General features: G+C 40.0%; 1 protein-coding gene across 2 annotated transcripts in view; it reads right to left on the bottom strand.

Moving 5' to 3' along the window:
* Positions 1–7,351: 7,351 nt before the first annotated feature.
* The window catches only part of neurl1b (neuralized E3 ubiquitin protein ligase 1B), a 437,909-nt gene continuing 423,781 nt past the window's right edge, over positions 7,352–21,479 (bottom strand). For both annotated transcript variants that reach the window (XM_063053508.1, XM_063053509.1), the window contains exons 4-5: positions 18,724–18,849; positions 7,352–13,600 (exon numbers count right to left, since the gene is read on the bottom strand). In XM_063053508.1, the coding sequence (XP_062909578.1) occupies positions 13,356–13,600; positions 18,724–18,849 (371 nt within the window). In that variant the 3' untranslated portion in view covers positions 7,352–13,355. The remainder of the gene's footprint in view (positions 13,601–18,723; positions 18,850–21,479) is intronic.

Below are 21,479 nucleotides of genomic sequence, written 5' to 3'. Positions count from 1 at the left end.
TAATCTCGGTCCTAAAAGGCTTCCCCTCTAACCTCAAACTGTGGCCCCTCGTTCTGGACTTCCCCAACATCGGGAACAATCTTCCTACATCTAGCCTGTCCAATCCCTTTAGGATTTTATACATTTCAATCAGATCCCCCCACAATCTTCTAAATTCCAACGAGTACAAGCCCAGTTCATCCAGTCTTTCTTCATATGAAAGTCCTGCCATCCCAGGAATCAATCTGGTGAACCTTCTTTGTACTCCCTCTATGACAAGGATGTCTTTCCTCAGATTAGGGGACCAAAACTGCACACAATACTCCAGGTGTGGTCTCACCAAGGCCTTGTACAACTGCAGTAGTACCTCCCTGCTCCTGTACTCGAATCCTCTCGCTATAAATGCCAGCATACCATTCACCTTTTTCACCGCCTGCTGTACCTGCATGCCCACTTTCAATGACTGGTGTATAATGACACCCAGGTCTCATTGCACCTCCCCTTTTCCTAATCGGCCACCATTCAGATAATAATCTGTTTTCCTATTTTTGCCACCAAAGTGGATAACTTCACATTTATCCACATTAAATTGCATCTGCCATGAATTTGCCCACTCACCCAACCTATCCAAGTCACCCTGCATCCTCTTAGCATCCTCCTCACAGCTAACACTGCCACCCAGCTTAGTGTCATTCGCAAACTTGGAGATGCTGCATTCAATTCCCTCATCCAAGTCATTAATATATATTGTAAACAACTGGGGTCCCAGCACTGAGCCTTGTGGTACCCCACTAGTCACCGCCTGCCATTCTGAAAAGGTCCCGTTTATTCCCACTCTTTGCTTCCTGTCTGCTAACCAATTCTCCACCCACACCAATACCTTACCCCCAATACTGTGTGCTTTAAGTTTGCACACTAATCTCCTGTGTGGGACCTTGTCAAAAGCCTTTTGAAAATCCAAATATACCACATCCACTGGTTCTCCCCTATCCACTCTACTAGTTACATCCTCAAAAAATTCTATGAGATTCGTCAGACATGATTTTCCTTTCACAAATCCATGCTGACTTTGTCCAATCATTTCACCGCTTTCCAAGTGTGCTGTTATCACATCCTTGATAACTGACTCTAGCAGTTTCCCCACCACCGACGTTAGGCTAACCGGTCTATAATTCCCTGGTTTCTCTCTCCCTCCTTTTTTAAAAAGTGAGGTTACATTAGCCACCCTCCAATCCTCAGGAATTAGTCCAGAATCTAACGAGTTTTGAAAAATTATCAGTAATGCATCCACTATTTCTTGGGCTACTTCCTTAAGCACTCTAGGATGCAGACCATCTGGCCCTAGGGATTTATCTGCCTTCAATCCCTTCAATTTACCTAACACCACTTCCCTACTAACATGTATTTCGCTCAGTTCCTCCATCTCACTGGACCCTCTGTCCCTTACTATTTCTGGAAGATTATTTATGTCCTCCTTAGTGAAGACAGAACCAAAGTAATTATTCAATTGGTCTGCCATGTCCTTGCTCCCCATAATCAATTCACCTGTTTCTGTCTGCAGGGGACCTACATTTGTCTTTACCAGTCTTTTCCTTTTTACATATCTATAAAAGCTTTTACAGTCCGTTTTTATGTTCCCTGCCAGTTTTCTCTCATAACCTTTTTTCCCCTTCCAAATTAAGCCCTTTGTCCTCCTCTGCTGAACTCTGAATTTCTCCCAGTCCTCAGGTGAGCCACTTTCTCTGGCTAATTTGTATGCTTCTTCTTTGGAATTGATACTATCCCTAATTTCTCTTGTCAGCCACGGGTGCACTACCTTCCTTCATTTATTCTTTTGCCAAACTGGGATGAACAATTGTTGTAGTTCATCCATGCAACCTTTAAATGCTTGCCATTGCATATCCACCGTCAATCCTTTAAGTGTCATTTGCCAGTCTATCTTAGCTAATTCACGTCTCATACCTTCAAAGTTACCCCTCTTTAAGTTCAGAACCTTTGTTTCTGAATTAACTATGTCACTCTCCATCTTAATGAAGAATTCCACCATATTATGGTCACTCTTACCCAAGGGGCCTCTCACAACAAGATTGCTAATTAACCCTTCCTCATTGCTCAAAACCCAGTCCAGAGTAGCCTGCTGTCTAGTTGGTTCCTCGACATGTTGGTTTAAAAAACCATCCCGCATACATTCCAAGAAATCCTCTTCCTCAGCACCTTTACCAATTTGGTTCACCCAATCTACATGTAGATTGAAGTCACCCATTATAACTGCTGAGATGAGGGAAAACAAGCCACTCCTCATAGAGGGATCAGAAGTGAACAATTTCAAGTTCCTGGGTGTCGATATCTCTGAGGACCTAAACTGGACACAACATATTGATGTAGCTACAAAGAAGGCAAGACAATGGCTATGTTTCATTAGGAGTTTGAGTAGATTTCGTTTGTCAACTAAAACACTCAAAAACTTCTACAAATGAACCCTCATAAAGGGATCAGAAGTGGAGAGAGTGAGCAGTTTCAAGTTCCTGGGTGTCAAGATCTCTGAGGATCTAACCTGGTCCCAAGATATTGATGCAGTTATAAAGAAGGCAAGACAGTGGCTATGTTCCATTAGAGTTTGAAGAGATTTGATATGTCAACAAATACACTCAAAAACTTCTATAGATGTACTGTGGAGAGCATTCTGACAGGCTGCATCACTGTCTGGTATGGGGGTGGGGGAGGTGCTACTGCACAGGACTGAAAGAAGCTGCAGAGGGTTGTAAATTTAGTCGGCTCATCTTGGGTACTAGCCTGCAAAGTTAACAGGATATCTTCAGGGAGCGGTGTCTCAGAAAGGTGGTGACATAATTAAGGACCTCCAGCACCCAGGGCATGCCCTTTTCTCACTGTTACCATCAGGTGGGAGGTACAGAAGCCTGAAGGCACACACTCAGTGATTCAGGAACAGCTTCTTCCCCTCTGCCATCTGATTCCTAAATGGACACTGAACCCTTAGACACTACCTCACTGTTTTCTAATATATAGTATTTCTGTTTTTTGCACGATTTTTAATCTATTCAATCTACGTATACTGTAATTGATTTACTTAGTTATTTATTATTATTACTATTTTCTTTTGTTTTATTTTCTTCCGGATTATGTATTGCATTGAACTGCTGCTGCTAAGTTAACAAATTACACGTCTCATGCCGATGATAATAAATCTGATCCTGATTCTGAACCGTGAAGAGCATTCTGACTGGCTGCATCAGCATCTGGTATGAGGGTGCCGGCGGGGTGGGGGGGTGGGTGCTACTGCACAAGATTGAAATAAGTTGCAGAAACTTGTAAAATTAGTCAGTTCTATCATGGGTACTAGTCTCCACAGAATCCAAGTCATCTTCAAGGAGCAGTGCCTTGAGAAGACAGCATATATCATTAAGTATCCCCACCACCCAGAACATGCCCTCCTCTCATTGTTACCATCAGGAAGGAGGTACAGAGGCCTGAAGGTACACACTCAGCGATTCAGAAACTGTTTCTTCCCCTCTACCATCTGATTTCTAAACCCATGAACATCACCTCACTACTTTTTATTTCTGTTATTTTCCACTAATAATTTTAACTTAACTATTTAATAGACATATAATATATATATATTTAACGTAACTCATGCACTTCATTTTACTGCTGCCATAAAGTTAACAAAGTTCACGATGTGTGCTACCAATATTAATTCTGATTCTGGTTCAGTTGTTAGTCTGGAATGTGAGCCAAAGGGTCTATAGTACAGGCAGTGCAGTCGGAGCCGGCGTTAGTGTCTGGAACATGGGTAGGTTTGAGGCTGGAGCTGGAGTCCAGAGTGCTTGCAAACTCCCTGCTCTTTTTAAACTTACTGAGATCATTGAAAATGTGTTATGCTACTGAGTGATATGTTAAAAAATGAAATATGATTGTGTTTGGGAATTAATAGGAGTAACATTCAATTGTCCAGAAATTTGTAAGTTTGGTACCATTAGAATGTCAAGCATGCTGGACTATTGAAATTTTATTTTAAGCTGCACACTCTTTGGACACTTTAGTTGAAACAAATTGTACCAACAGGCAGGAGATGAGGCTTAGTCAAAGCCAGTAGCATGAGTTACAGGGCAATAAAGGCGTGATGCAGTTAAAACAGAAAGCAACAAATACTGGACTGAAAGTGTTGTATTTGAATGCACACAGCATAAGGAATAAAATTGACGATCTTGAAATTCAGCCACACATTGGCAAATATGACGTTGTAGCCATCTCTGAAACTTGGCTAAAGGATGGCTGCCATTGGGAACGGAACGTCCAAGGATATGCAGTATATCAGAAAGATAAGTTAGTAGGCAGAGGGGTTGGTGTGGCTCTGTATATAAGAAATAATATTAAATCATTAGTAAGGGATGACATTGAATCAGAAGGTGTAGAGTCTCTATGGGTTGAGTTAAGAAATGGCAAGGGTAAAAGGACCCTAATGGCAGTTGTATACAGGCCTCCAAACAGCAGCCGGGATGTGAATTACAAATTACAGCAGGAGATAGAAAAGGTATGTCAGAAAGGCAATGTCATGATGATCGTTGGGGATTTTAACATGAAAGTGGATTGGGAAAACCAGGTCAGTACTGGACCTCAAGAGAGAGAATTTGTAGAATGTCGAAGGGATGGCTTATTAGAACAACCCACTAGGGGATCAGCTGTGCTCGATTGGGTGTTGTGAAATGATCTGGAGGTAATAAGAAAGCTTAAGGTTAAGGAACCCTGAGGGAACAGTGATCACAATATGATCGAGTTCACTTTGAAATTTGAGAGGAAAAAAATAAAATCCAATGTGTCAGTATTTCAGTGGAATAAAAGAAATTACAATGGCATGAGAGGGGAACTGGCTGAAGTTGACTGGAAAGGGACATTTGTAGGAAAGACAGCAGAGGAGCAATGGCTAGAGTTTCTGAGAAAAATAAGGGAAGTGTAAGACAGATATATTCCAAACAAGAAGACATTTTCAAAGGGAGGAAAGAGGCTACTGTGGCTGACCAGTGAAGTCAGAGCCAAAGTAAAAGTAAAAGAGAGGGCATGCAAGGAAGCCAGAGCTAGTGGGAAGATAGAGGATTGGGGAGCTTTTAAAAACTTGCAGAAGGAAACTCAGAAGGAAAAGATGAATTATGAGAGGAAGCTGGCGACTAATATAAAAGAAGATACTTAAAGCTTTTTTAAGTATATAAAGGGTAAAAGAGAGTCGAGGGTAGATACAGGACCAATACAAAGTGATGCTGCAGATATTGTAATGAAAGGTGCAGAGATGGCAGAGGAACTGAATGCATATTTTGCATCAGTCTTCACAGTGGAAGACAGCTGTAGTATACTGGATACTCAAGAGTATCGGTGAAGTAAAGTTTGTGCAGTGAAAATTACGACTGAGAGGTGCTCAGGAAGCTTAATGGTCTGAGGGTGGATAAATCTCCTGGATCTAATGGAATGCACCCGTGGGTTCTGAAGGAAGTAGTTGGAGAGATTGCGGAGGCATTAACGATGATCTTTCAAGAATCGATAGATTCTGGCATTGTACCGGATGACTGGAAAATTGCGAATGTTACTCCACTATTTAAAAAGGGTGGGAGGCAGCAGAAAGGAAACTATAGACCTGTTAGCCTGACACCAGTGGTTGGGAAGTTGTTGGAATCGATTGTTAGGGAAGAGATTACAGAATACCTGGAGGCACATGACAAGATAGGCCAAAGTCAGCATGGTTTCCTGAAAGGAAAATCCTGCCTGAAAAACCTACTGCAATTCCTTGAGTAAATTACAAGCAGGGTAGACAAAGGAGATGCAGTAGACGTAGTGTACTTAGATTTCAAGAAGACCTTTGAGAAGGTGCTGAAACATGAGACAGCTTAGCAAGATAAGAGCTCATGGAATTACAGGTAAGTTACTAGTGTGGGTGGAGCATTGGCTGGTCGGCAGAAAACAGAAGTGGGAATAAAGGGATCCTATTCTGGCTGGCTGCTGGTTACCAGTGGAGTTCCACAGGGGTCAGTGTTGGGACCACTGCTTTTTACGATGTATGTCAATGGTTTGGACTATGGTATTAATGGATTTGTGGCTAAATTTGCAGATTGTACAAAGATAGGTGGAGGAGCAGGTAGTGTTGAGGAAACAGAGAGCCTGCAGAGAGACTTAGATAGTTTAGGGGAATGGGCAAAGAAGTGGCAAATGAAAGACAATGTTGGAAAGTGTATGGTCATGCACTTTAGTGGAAGAAATAAACAAGCAGACTATTATTTAGATTGGGGGAGAATTCAAAATACAGAGATGCAAAGAGACTTGTGAGTCCTTGTGCAAGATACCCTAAAGGTTAACCTGCAGGTTGAGTCGGTTGTGAAGAAGGCGATTGCAATGTTGGCATTCATTTCTAGAAGTATAGAATATAAAAGCAGGGATGTGATGTTGAGGGTCTATAAGGCACCCTTGAGACCACACTTGGAGTATTGTGTGCAGTTTTGGGCTCTTTATTTTAGAAAGGATGTACTGACATTGGAGAGGGTTCAGAGAAGATTCATGAGAACGATTCCAGGACTGAAAGGGTTACTGTATGAAGAACGTCTGGTAGCTCTTGGGCTGTATTCTCTGGAGTTCAGGAGAATGAGGGGGGATCTCATAGAAATATTCAGAATGTTAAAGGTCTGAACAGATTAGATATGACAAAGTTATTTCCCACGGTAGGGGATTCTTGGACAAGAGGGCACGACTTCAGGATCGAAGGTCATCCTTTTAGAACTGAGATGCAGAGAAATTACATGAGTCAAAAGGTGGTAAATCTGTGGAATTTGTTGCCATGAGCAGCTGTGGAGGCCAAGTCATTGGGTGTATTTAAGGCTGAGATAGATAGGTTCTTGATTAGCCAGGGCATCAAAGGGTATGGGGTGAAAGCAGGGGAGTCAGGATGATTGGAAGAATTGGATAAGCTCATGATTGAATGGTGAAGCATACTAGATGGGCTGAATGGCCTACTTCTGCTCCTATCTATATCTCATGGTCTTAATTTAATTTTACTGTCAGCAATTGTTAATATTTAAAAACTTAGTTAATAAAGGTTGGGGTTTGGATGCAGATAATGCTCAATTAAGAGGCATTATTTTATACACCTGACAATAGGGGAGCCAAAATTGAGTGAAAAGTGAACTCATACAGAAAGCAATATTTCATGTCGAGCAACGACAGTTTACATTTTCTAATTTCAGGCTTAGTCCCTGCCTGAGGGACTGTGAAATTTAGAGAATCTAAAGTAGGTGAAAGAACAATAATTTGTTATGAGTTGGTTAAGATGTAACAAACAAACTAAATGCCACAGAATAGGTCTTAAAAAAGACTTTATATGCCTGATCATGTGAGCAACATGGGAAGCATTTGGTCACAGAACAAAGGAATGTTACAATTATGCAACTGTTTACAACAGGAACAAAACTGCATTATTTTTCTTAAGAACCCAGTATACATAGTGAAGCAGTCTACCTTGAAACTGTACAATATGTATTTATTAAGAACCAGAATCAACAAAGTTAATTTCTTTACAAAAAGTATAGGGAACATAATTTCTGATTGTTTTAAAAATTAACCCAAAACAACAAAAAGCGATGAGAGAAAGAACTTTTATCTAATATTCCCTTGAGAGCCATTTCCATTTCATTATCAGTTACTTGTTTTCATTCTAGATGAGAGTCAATTTTTAATTTATCAAAATACTTTGAGCAATTTTCATCCTGACATTAGCTTGGTTACTTTTAATTACCGCTCTGTATAAAAATGATATTAATTATAAAATGTCAGGTTTAGCTAGGCAATAAAAATCTGAAATATTGGTACATTATGCTCTTGGTAAAGGGAATATCCATATATTTTGTTCTTTCCTAATTAACAAATACAAACAAGTTAATTGAAACAAAGCATCTTTCTTAGCTCCTATAAAAAGCAATACATTCAGATAATGGACAGCATTTTAACCTTGATTTTTGGCAACGACAAGCAAAGTTGTGGGTATATGTATGTCAACTGAGATGTTAAGCTGCTAAAAAGCTGCATGTAAATTATTGTTCTGCATGAACAAATGAAGGATGGTAAACACCCATGACCATACAAATTTGTATCAAAGTATTTTTCCCAAAGCCATATGATTTTTTGAACCATTTTCTCTGTAAATGCAAAAAAGTTGTGAACTCATGTTGGAAATGAAATCAAATGTTTCCACAGATAACAGTGTCATATGTTGATATTCAATCATTATGTCATCATGAGGTTAAAACTGGGACCATTATCTACTGAGCCTAAGTAAGAAAGATGCCGAAACTGCTTACAAATCAACAAATGCTGGTGCCTTGATTTTTCTTTGTAACTAAGTTAAAATATTTCTGAAAACAGATAGAAACCAAGAAGGCGATGCAAATACTGTAATGGAAATCCAGATAGAAAACAATTTGATACCTTGAAGATTAAGAACAGAAACGTAGTTTAAAAAACTCTAAGAATTGACACTCAGTTCCTTATACCTTATTAAAGTTTGCAACAATACCAAACTGTGAAGCACATCCTGTCAAAAGATGACAGCAGCAGTACAGAGTTAAACGCTGTCATCTTTATTACATGGGATACTTGCCCTATTCATGTGGTAACACATTAATCAGAAAAAATGAACACGTATGAAGAGTGCAGTTATGTTAAAGAAAAATTAACCACGTACATCAGTAGTGCACAGCCTTTTTATAGGAGGGAGCCTGATTTGCATTCTAAGCCTCTTCCAAAGATCCTCACAAAAAAAAACTGTTTAATTTAATCAGACACAACTAAATTCTGATACCTTGAGTCACGCTTAAAGACACAAATGCACTGTTTCCCTCACTAATGCATTGCTGTTCCACCTGTCACATTCCAAAGTTCCTTTCCATCTTACAAATGACATCAACATTACTAAAAATCACTTTAGAAGGACTTGAAATCTATTATGCATAGGTGAAGTGTAAAGATTATTTGAATGGTCCAATCAAAAATCAGACCCTGGGAGATCCTGAGACAGGTGTTATGTTGTGCATCATTGTTTCACAGTAGTGCAGTCTACTTCTGATAGCATCTTATACAAAACCCATTCTTCAACCAATTGAGATTAGGAAGTTAACTCCATGAGCATTAGGACCTAATAGACAGCAGCAAGTTGCACAGGGGAGAAAATCTCATGGCTTAGGTCATGTAATGTGGTGGGGCAGCTGGCACATTGAGCACAAGTTGTGTTATGAGACTAAAGCTGACCTCATGGGATTGTGAGGCAGCTAGAGTGCAGAAAGGCCAGATGGATATATCCTATGAGCTGGATGTGTCCCATAGCCCACATGTGGTACACCAGAGATGTAAGCCTTGATGTGAAAACAATCAATAATTTGTAAAATGTTACAGTTCTGCAGCTGTGTTAATAGGTTCTGAACTGACTAGGTTAAATTTTTGGTCAAAAGGCTTGGATTGTATTGACTTTACACTGGTGAATGGAAGTGGGAGCAATGGAGGTGTTAGAATTAATTTCAGGAACTTGAAACTGCTCACCCTTTCCACTGCTGATGGTAGTCACATTAAACCTGATTCTGATTCTAATCTGTGTATGCCAAATGGGGAACTGAACACAAAATTAGAATAGATTTATACTGGAAGCAGAACATTAATGCAGAAAATGCTGGGAATAGAAAATTTATAGGCATCTGTTAGTCTCATGAGACCATGGACTTGCGCCTTGGAAGGTTTCCAGGGCGCAGGCCTGGGCAAGGAAGACCAGCAGTTGCCCATACTGTAAGTCTCTCCCCTCCACGCAACCAATGCTGTCCAAGGGAAGGGCATTAGGACCCATACAGCTTGGCACTGGTGTCGTCGCAGAGCCATGCGTGGTTAAATGCCTTGCTCAAGGACACACACACTGCCTCAGCCAGGGCTCGAATTAGCAACCTTCAAATCACTAGATGAATGCCTTAACCACCTGGCCATGCGCCAACATGGAAATAGAAAATATCATTGGTCAATCACATCAACTGTCCCTCTGTTCACAGAGGCTGTCTGCTCCACTTCAGCTTTCCATTTGGTTGTGTTTTACTCTTTGCTCAGTTCTAATACTTTTATTGTAATATAACTTGCTTTTTCAGCTCTTACATGTGAAAGATGAACGACAGATAGCATCTGTAACTGAACTAAACCGAGAGGGGCCACTGTCTTCAGGAGAAGTGAGAGGAAGGAAGAAAAAGTTAGATGCAGGCAAAATCTACTGAAAATCTGATGATCAACAACAGATTTGAGAACATAATCCAGAACACTACTTGACGTGTTAAATCAAGGCCCAACCTTCCCCCTCAGATAAAATATCCCATGGCGTTATATGAAGGCGAGTAGCTGATTTCTTCTGTGTTGTTTGTTCATAAATATTTATCCTTCAACAAACAGCAACAGAAGCAGTCTGTCCACATATTTATCACAATGAATCTATAGATACAGTGTGGAACAGATCTTCCACCGCAGCAAGCCGCACCACCTACTTAACCCTAGTCTAATTACAGGGCAGTTTACAGTAACTACTAACCGGTACTTCTTTGGACTATGGGAGGAAACTGGAGCACCTGGATGAAATCCACACAAACATGAGACCATAAAACTCCTTACAGATGGTGCTGGAATTGAACTCTGACGCCCTGATCTGTAATAGCATCATACTAACTGCTCTGCTACTGTGGCACCTTCATTTGTTGAAGCTTCCTCTTTGTAATTTAATAGATTTCTCCTATTATACATTCTTTATTTCAAACTATTGCACATAGTGAAGCAGTATAGCTTGAGATAATGAACTATTGTTTAAATTCACTTTCTACCTTTACTTCTTTAAATCAAGCAAATCAAAATAATACCTGCATGCTCTTTCTGGTGCTGACAGCACTGACACCCTCTTCATCTCTTGGTTTTCTGTCAATATTCATTATTTCCACTAAGTCTACATTTCTAGGGCAGAATATTACTGCATTTACCAAAGATTTCCAACCTTTCAATCAGAAAGATCTCTACCTCTAACTCTCTGACGCATACTTTCAGACAGATGCAAAGAACACAAATGGCTCACGACTCCATTGTTTATTGATAACAGTGACACACTAAAACCATGAATACGGAGAATTATAGCTTTACAACTGAATAACACATGCAAAGAAATAAGCAAGCGCTATAGTGGAAGTAAATATTGAACTGAATTGATCAGCTATGTAAGGTAGTTATGCACAAGAGTGGAGCAACAATGGCACTTACATGTTGGGAAGGAACTGAGGAATATAAAGGTAGGAGAAAGGGAAACCACATGAAGTTAGCTGTGAATTTCAAGTGATCTTATTTACAGATTTAAATTCTGATTCTAATTTGAAAAAGTTATTCAAAGATTTATTGTATACCTGTTCATATTTTCCAAAAACAATGTGTTACCATATGTTGTAACCACTATTCAGTTCTCAATAGCAATCTGGTCAGGCCTAGGTAAACAAGATTCTTACATTTTTCATTCTGTCCTTTACAACTGATCTATTAATCTTACCATTCAAGGTGCTAGCACACACAAACACAACAAGTATTCTATGTTTCTCCACTTTCTATCAGTGTCACACACAGAAAAACAATCTTGGACAACAAAAAACATTTAAATTAAGTGCAAAAAACCCCAAATTATAATGCTTTATGCTATATATTGCAGGCAAAATTTGTACAAAGTTTTTGTTGAAGTTTAGGATATGCCATCATCTTCAACACTGAAACAATAAGCTAATGAAACTAGATACTTTTTTGTACAAAGTCAGTAAATTAGGCAAGATATTAAATATATTTGTGTAACATACCATTTTCATTCCATTATCAAAAGGAAAATATTTTTGTGGCTGTCACGTGTGTTCTATAAAACTACTTTGCCTTTAATCAGTGAATCTATAATAGTGGCAGTCAGAGTTCATGGGGAAATCGGAAAAAAGTGCATCACCTTCCAATGTAAGGCACCTGTAGCTTTGAATCATCACAGAAAAAAATCCAGCATTAAACTTCATACCTGTTAAAAGTCATGCTAAAGTTGCAATATCCCTTTGGAGGCCTGTTAGCTTGAACTCTAATGTACAAATCAATTTAAGCTTCACATATTGGAACCAAGCTCTTCTAGAATGGTTCCCCTTTAAATTTTATTCTGTATTCCTTTTTGCACTGACCCATGGATCACTGAGAGGCAGGAAGTAACAAATTGCAAGCCTCAACTCCTTGTTACAGAAACATGTGAACTGTCACTCTCAACTTCTCTAAGAAAAAGGCCCATTTCTAAAACAAAAATTAAATGATTTTATTATATAAATCAAGGGGCAAGTTATGGTCATTGTCATTGGTTTAGATAATATAATTGAATCCTATTTATGCCAAAAAGAGGTATTGCAGTTTTAGTCATTAATATGCAACGGAACTCCAACCCTTAATTAGTCACTGCCTGTTTAAAACACTTAAACAAAATAAATTTGAGACCTATCATCACTGGCAAGCTATAAATTTTGGCACGCCTGTAACATAAACAACAGAACTGCAATTTTGTATTAATTGATCTGTTAGAACTGTGTCTCTTCAAATTAATTTCAAAACATACATTGAAGAGATGTTTCAACTGAGTGCAACAATTGAATTCTCTTTAAAAATTAATTGCAGGTTGTTGTATATGAATCAAACATGACAAATATTATTGTTTGCAGGGGAAGTCCCACCTCTAACCTTTAAACCAACAGGTAAATGCTTGTGGCGAATATTCTGCTTATGATTTGTCATTGAGGATATTGCGTTTGGTATGATCAAAACAGAGGGTGATAAATATGACAAAATAGATTTCTTTCTCAAATTTATTGGTTTCTGTTGATGATTGATATTTTTTCTTGTAATCACAGACAAGAAAGCGAATTAAAAGCAAGTTGCTCTTAAATTGATTTACTGCATTTTAGTTAAGTCATTTTAAGCTGTGCTCAGATGAACTGCTCGATAATGTTCAAATTTCTCCATTTAGATTGCAGAACATGTTGGTTAAGTATGACATGGTGTTGTTGCCACTGCTGGGGATGTGTGCAGCCAGCTTGGCTTTCTATATGCAGGTGACTGGAAACAGGAATAGAAAGTATAGAGGAAGAAGAGTATGAGAAAGTGTGAGAAAATTAGTCAAATCAACTCAGCCACACTTTTTGAATGCATATAGATGAATTAAGAGTGAACATTAGAAGCTTTCCATATCTATAAAAATTTTATGTTAAAAAAAAATTATAGTGCGGAATATGAAACGGTCCTTATAGGAGCCAGATTTCTCATGGACGGTATATCTTAATGACATCCTTAATTACTCTCCTGCAGATGGGGCAGCAGGCATTGATCTGCTTCTTCAGTTTAAGACCACAGTCGTAGCAGAGACACATATGTCCACAGGTGTAAATCACTGTATCAACTTCGCTGTCAAAGCAAACAGCACACTCGCCATTTTTGCTGTCAGGTGGATCAGGCGGGGAGAAAGACGGTGACAGCTGAGGGCTCAATGGAGAGCTGGGCGCAGTAACTGTGAAAACAGGAAAAACAACACCCTAAGCCAGGACACAAGGACACAGCAAAAGCAATGATCAAACTGAGTAAGAACAAAAGAGCATTCACAAAGTAATAAAATTCTCTTGTGATTTTTGGCGTTAAATGGGTGATAATATTAATGTCCAATGTCAAAAGCAAATGTAACACATGACCCTACAGTTCTAAAATTGCCAAGGAACTACCCTTTTAAAAATACAAAATGCTCCACATTTTTTTACATTTTAATTATTTCAAATATCTATAATTTGTTATAAAAATGTCTTTACATAGTACCATTAGTAAAACTTCTTTCCACTGCCGAATAAATATTCTTAATGTCTGGAATGTGCAGTTGGTTTAAAATACCTGTTTACACTCACCATGCCCACTAAATAATGTTTGAAAGAGTGGGTGATTTTCTACCCTATTCTCTTATCATATAAACTGAGTAATTTTGCATAATGAAAAACAGGGAAGTGATGAGGACAAGGCCAGTGTAAGTGGTTCAGGGCAGCAGATAGTGGGAATGGACAGTTTGTGGGCAGGAGACTATAGTCAAGGGCAAGAGGGATGGATGGGGAGAACGGTGGGGGTGGGGAGGAGGCAGAGTCAGTGGATAGTATATAACCATATACCAATTACAGCACGGATACAGGCCATCTTGGCCCTTCTAGTCCGTGCCGAACTCTTATCCTATCCTAGTCCCACCGACCTGCACTCAGCCCATAAGCTTCTGTTCCTTTTCTGTCCATATATCTATCCAATTTAACTTTAAATGACAACATAGAACCTGCCTCAACCACTTCTGCTGAAAGCTTGTTCCACACAGCTACGACTCTCTGAGTAAAGAAGTTCCCCCCCATGTTACCCCAAAACTTTTGTCCTCTCTCAACCCATGTCCTCTTGTTTGAATCTTCCCCACTCTCAATGGAAAAAGTCTAACCACGTCAACTCTATCAATCCCCCTCATAATTTTAAACACCTCTATCAAGTTCCACCCCCCCCCCCGCAATCTTCAGCGCTCCAAAGAATAAAGACCTAACTCGTTCAACCTTTCTCTGTAACTTAGGAGATGAATCCCAGGCAACATTTTAGTAAACCTCCTCTGTACTCTCTCAATTTTATTGACATCTTTCCTGTAATTCAGTGACTAGAACTGTACACAATACTCCAGATTTGGCCTTACTAATACCTTATACAAATTCAACATTACATCCCAACTCCTATACTCAATGCTCTGATTAATAAAGGCCAGCAAACCAAAAGCTTTCTTCACCCCCTATCCACATGAGATTCCATCTTCAGAGAACTATGCACCATTATTCCTAGATCCCTCTGTTCTACCGCACTCTTCAATGCCCTACCATTTACCCTGTATGTCCTATTTTGATTAGTTCTACCAAAATGTAGCACCTCATATTGATGGGTGCAAAGGCAGGGACAGGTGAGAGGAGAACAAAGTGGACAAGGGCATGACGTGAGCAGGTAACAAGGAGTGGACTGGATGGACAAGGTGTGGATTGGAGCAGGGAAGAGGCAGAAGACAGGAGCGTGTGTGAAGTGGATTAGGGTAGTGAACAATGGCTACGGGGCAGTGAGGGTGAACAGGGTCAGAGGGTGTGTACAAAATGAAAGGAACTGGGGTAAGAACACAGGACAATGCAAATTCATAAGGGGCAGTGGATATGTAGAGCTTTCATTTGGAAATGATAGGGAAATTATTTCGATGGGAGAGAAAGCGGGATTAGGACTAATTAGATCATTCTGCAAAGAGCCAGCATGGGCTTGACAGAATGGATTCCCTTCCATGCCATCATAATGTATAGAAAGGAACTTGCAACTGAAATATAAATATAAATGTTTGTACATAAAAATTGACTGAAATGTTAATAACCTTGCTGCATTCTCCACAGTTATTCTTTGATCTTGGCAAATTTTATTTACAATATCATACATTCAGTAGGAATAGAGATAGAAGGGCTGAGATTTGAGTGGGTTTAGTTGTTGAAGAATGGCATCATTGTAAATTTATTTTCCCCAAAGATTTCAGACAATTTGTCCAATATTTGAATAATTCTCTTTCTCTCATTAATTCCGAGCCGAAGCAAGGCCTCCATCTCTCCTACCACAGTCTCATCCCAAAACTTTGACTATTCTTCTGTCTCCCCTGATGCTGCCTGGCCTACTGAGTTATCCAGCAGTTCATCCCCCCATCTGTCTCTATCCTTGGTGACTGTCTGATTTGGACTACATCTCTGTGTTCTATCTTTCTATTCCTTTGTATCCTCGTGCAAACTTTTGCGATCTGTTGCAGTTATTATTATGTAGTCTTTTTTTAATACCAGAATTGTCTATTCTTACACTTTCCTGGCTGGCCTTCCATGTTCTTCCTTCATCTACTTCTCTCCTAGCTGTGTTCTCACTTGTACAAGTCCCATTCACTATTTAATATACCAAAGGGTTTTAGCATATTGCCCCAAATATCCTTTAGTCACTTTTCATTTATTTGGCAACCCCAATAAAGTGCCTTGGGATGCATTATTATCTCAAAGGTACAAAATAAATGCAAATTATGATCACTCAGTCAACTAATCTTCATTAAAAATGAATTACATGCATTTTTCAGGCACTGCAGGGAACTCTGCTTTGCAAGCAATCTATTTGTCCTTTTGCTTGAATTTTGTTTCTTTAATGCCATGCAGGAAGTGAAATGTAATGAAAAATGCACAGGTCATTGAGGTCAGAAAGACTGCTGCTATACTGTGTCTTATACAGATGGATCAATTTTAAAAGCAAAAGGCTGAGTATTCTAAATGTATTATTGTTGAAAGCACAACTAGAAATGTAAGCATTTTGCAGACAGTCCTTTAGATGGCAGTCACAGTTTGCCAATGCATTCAGTGAACTCCTCTTAACCTACTCTCCTCCAGGAAATTCACTTTGGCTTTATCATCATCTGTTGTAAAATTCCCATGACATTGAGTACATCCGATGGCCCCTATGTCTATTTTTGCTTACATAAAGAATAACCTATGAACTTTATTCATGACACAGTTACTCATAGCAGGATTATCCAGTTGTATAAATAAGTTTTATTTCTTTGTTGAATATTCTACAGAAAAACTGAGTATTCTAATGATATCAGTTGCCAGTGATAAAAGTTTGTGAAACTGAACTGTTTGTTTATTAAATGCTTTCTATTTACCAATTTCAGATTCTCACCTGTGGCTCCTTGATTATTCAACTGATGCCCAATGTAAGCAGGAGGAAAGAATGAGCAAGCGAGGGCTTTTCTCTTTGGATAAAAGGAAGATGAGTGGGGACCTGATAGAAATGAGATGCATGGATAGAGTGGATAGCCAGCACCACCTTCCGAGGGTGGCAATGTCCAACAGCAGAGAACATCCATTCAAGTAATTTGAAGGAAATCTTAGGGGAGATATCAGAGGAAGAGGTTTTTTTTTAAAAAAGTAGATTGTTAGGTGCCTGGAGTGCACTACTGGGGTTATGGTAGAAGATGATACAATAAGAACATTTAAAGATTCTTGGGCCAGCATGTGTATGTATGGAAAATAGAGGGGAATGGGTTTTGTAGGAGGGAAGAATTAGATTGATTGTGAAGTAAAACTACAAAGGTTGGCACTACACTGCAGGCTGAAGGGCCTGTAATGTGCAGAAATGTTCTGTGTTGAGGAACAGCATTTCATCATCCATTGTGGCACCTTATAGCTTCTTTTCTCAATTGAGATTCAGGTAACCCACTTTGTTTTAGATGTGCTGCAGGTCATCTATGTACAGCTTGCAGAATTTATGTTTCGCAGTTTTTTTTACGTGTTCATTTGTCCCCCCCCGCCCCCCAACTACCTTCATGGATCTATCAACCAGATGGCGTCACTATGGTAACTCTGGCTTCACCCCATCAGAAATCCCGTCCTCACTTCCTTCAAACTGAACATAAAATAACTTGAAACTAATGTTTTTTTCTTTTCCCTATCCTCCCAGAGAGGCCTTGTCAGTTGTGAGGTTCTGCGAACAGCCTATCTTTGGGATGTGGTTGACTCAGAGTGTTGCAAGTGTAGATTCACTGTCTCGCAACTCCAGCGATCCAAGTTCAATCCTGTTGGAAGGATGTACACGTACATTTGGAGTTTGCACTTTGTCATCCTGTGGATTTCTTCTGGATGCTGGGAGTTTCTTCCACATCCCAAAGAGGTATAGGCCGATAGGTTAATCACTGCAGTAAATTGCATAGGGGAGAGATAGAACTTGGGAGTACTCGATGAGAATGAAGATAGAAGAAAATTGACTAATGCAGGGTTAGGATTAAAGCAGAGGTTTCCATCCTTTTCTATGCCATGGACCCCTACAACTAACTGAGGAATCTGTGGATCCCAGGTTGGGAACCCCAGAATTAAAGGGTGATTGATGATCAGCACGGGTTCAGTGGGCTGAAGGGCCTACTTCTGTCCTGTATCTCTCCATGAGTGTTTGGCCTCATAATTGTCATCCACAAAACTGTGGTTTTGAGATGGATGGCATGCTCAAAGTTGCTCCAAGTCAGTCCAGATGCAAACAACCCAAGGCCTATTGACTTCTCAGTTGCCAGAGGAGCCACTTGGCAGTAGCTGAGACACTATGGTTAAAATTGCTGATTTGCTTCAGATTGTGGCTAAGCAATTGCCCACTCCTCAGTAACACTGTTGCTCACAAAATAGCCAAACCACAAATTAACTTTAAAAATAGTTTTAATAAGTTCTTTAAGCTGACTTGCTTCAGTTCGACTATTCGCTATTAAATAACTTCTTTTAATTTATCAGTCTGATCATTCCTTACCTCAGCAGCAAAGCAGTGGTGTTGCAAATCTGCATGCACAGAAAACTGAATTGAGAACATACTAAAAAAATCTGCACAGCGTCCCTATAAGTTGAGGAGGAGGAGTTTTACCCCATCTAAGTCGAATTCCATCAAATGGCTAAATATCACATGCACTCTCAGTTACAATTCTGTATTGCATCATTAATTCAGATACTATATTGGGAAACACAAGTTTCTTATCACATAAAAATGATACAGTAAAGTTATATTTTCTATCCGAATCAAGGAGAGATATTTCCTTACCCAGAGATGATTCAGATGCAGATGAAGATCGATTAACACTAAATGCCATGTCAGAGTCACTGTCATAGTGGGAACCACTTGGAGAACCTGAAGGGGATACATCTACAGGGGTGGACTGGGATGTACCTGTAGAGGGAATATTAAAGTCCAATAGTTCAAGTGAGTATAGTTCTATTGTGTTGCACATTTTTTGTTATAGTGCTCAACATGAGCATTATAAATTCTATTTTAAGTATGCATACAAGATGCTGGAAGAACTCAACAGACCAGGCAGCATCTATGGAAAAGAGTACAGTTGACATTTCAGGCTGAGACCCTTCATCGGGACAGACTCTTTCCATAGATACTGCCTGGCCTGCTGAGTTGCTCCAGCATTTTGTGTGTGTTGCTTGGATTTCCAGCATCTGCAGATATTTTCTTGTTTGTGTTCATATTGCATGTACTGTTTTTAAATTAAAAAAGAAAACATCTATATTGAACCTCGACCAATTCAAACTGTATTTAGTGCTGGTTACTAACACTGGCTGGGGCTACAGTAGAAAATCAATCATTGTTCTCACCCTACGTAAGAAGTCCATATTGGCAATAAGTGTGATGCCTGATAGTGTCACTGAGCCTCATGGGACCAGCTCCTAAGTATCAGATAACACCCTGTCATGCTGCATCTTGGGGCCCAAGCACAAGATCACACAGAGACTTGGAAGAGTTAAACAAAATTATGAATTTTATTAACAAAAGAGACAAAACAGTAGACCTTACAAGGCCTTGGATGACTCGGAATACTGTAACTCAGCCAAAATTTCACTAGGCAAGGATCAACACCCAAGGGCTTAGTTCCAGAGCACAAAGGAATCAGTGCCTAGCTAATTAAAACCTCAGGCTCTTGATAAGCTTACCATTCTAATGGAGACCAAAGTCCAAGATACTTAATTGGACACCTGCAAAGTCTCAAGGAGAATTAACTGGAAGTTTCCAAGAACAATTGCAACTTAAACGTAAACTAGAAAACGCAGAGAATACAAAAAAATCAGAAAAAATCAGAGCCCTCATAATAATCTCTCAACGATCGAACATTGTGGCAGAACCCTTCCCCCTACAGCCACACCTGACTGGTCAGAATGATCTGGATGTAAACGATGGAATTCTGAAATAAGAGCAGGATCCAAAACATCCCTGGACGGAACCCAACACTATTCCTTCGGCCCACATCCCTCCCTGTCTACCAAGTATTGTAGTTGTCCCCATAATTTCCAGGAATTTAGCAGTTTACGGACTGTGTAGACTGCTGGAAGGGGGCTGCCGAGGATGCATTGGAATCGGGGCTACGGAGCTCCAAAAAAAATTTCCATTTGGATACACGAAAGGTGGGACGAATTCTCATGGAACAGGGAAGTCGTAATCTGTATGTTATCAGGTTAATCTTTCTAACGACTAAGGGTCGAGTTTCCGCAATTCTAGTTTGAGTGGAAGATCTTTCATTGAAAGGCAGACACGCTAACCAATATAGAAAGCGATACCCAGCGGCCTCTTTCTGTTGGCCGTGGCCTCTTGCCAGGCCTAACTCTTCCAGAGAGCTTTTGGCCTTGCGCCACCTTTGTTTGCACCTTCTGACGCATTGTTCAGCTGAGGAGACGCCAGCATTTGCCTCCTGATCAGGGAACGGAGGGAGCTGAAACCCAGTGATGAATGTTGTGGTGTTTATTGAGTGCGAACTCCGCCCGTATTAAAAGGTCACTCCATGAGGACGGATTATCCGACATTAGGTGGCGAAGGGTTCGCCCTCTCAGTCTGTCCTTTAGTCTGAGGATGGAACCTCAGCGGCATGTGACGTGAAATTTGTTAACTTAGCAGCAGCAGTCCAGTGCAATACATAAAATAGACGAAAAATAATATTAATAATAAAGCAAACCTTATTCAGTATACTTTATACAGTATACGTATATTGAATAGATTATCGTGCAAAAAAAACAGAAATACTATATATTAAAAAAGTGAGATAGTTCAGTGTCCATTTAGGAATCGGATAGGAACCTCGAGGAAAGACTAGATGCAGCCCCAATCAACTTGCAAAATGCTTGCCGGAATTTGGAGGTGAATTGGGGAACCCCGTCCGAAACAATATCTCTGGGAATCTCATGTATGGGGGAAACCTGGCGCATGAGAAGTTCCTCGGTCTCTCGGGCTGATGGGAGCTTGGTTGGGGAAACATACGGCAAGCCTTGAAAAACCTATCGACCACTACAAAGAGGTAAAGGAATGTAATGGGGCGACCGGTAATAGAATCTGGAGAGGCGTGACCATGATTAGAGGTCAAAGGCGACCTTGACGAGAGGAATTAGGGATCTTTGGAAAGGGTACAGATGCCACAGGCGTGCACGAACGATTTAATGTCCTTATATATTCATTTAATGAATTCTCGAGTACGCGAGATATGGGGTGAACTGTTACGGTAGAAGTGTGACCTCATTTAAGAACCTCAGATAGCAACTCAGGGGGACCACCTTCTGGAACCGGGCTATTCCCTTGTAGAGCTTGCCTAACTTGGGAATTCAGTTTTTTCGCGTCCTGAATACAAGCCGAGATGTTATGGCCAGTCCAGACGGTGAATGGTTGCTTAGCCCCTCATGCTAATCGCCACTCATCTAGCGCCAACTTCACCGCCAAGACTACTCTCTCTATTCTCGACATAATTTAGCTCAGCTGGGATGCAGTTTCGGGTCACCAGTAGATTTCTGAGATAAAATGGCACCCACTCC

The sequence above is a fragment of the Mobula hypostoma genome, chromosome 7, assembly GCF_963921235.1.
Source record: "Mobula hypostoma chromosome 7, sMobHyp1.1, whole genome shotgun sequence".
In the NCBI taxonomy this organism is placed as follows: domain Eukaryota; kingdom Metazoa; phylum Chordata; class Chondrichthyes; order Myliobatiformes; family Myliobatidae; genus Mobula; species Mobula hypostoma.
This window is presented reverse-complemented; position numbering and strand designations above follow the sequence as displayed.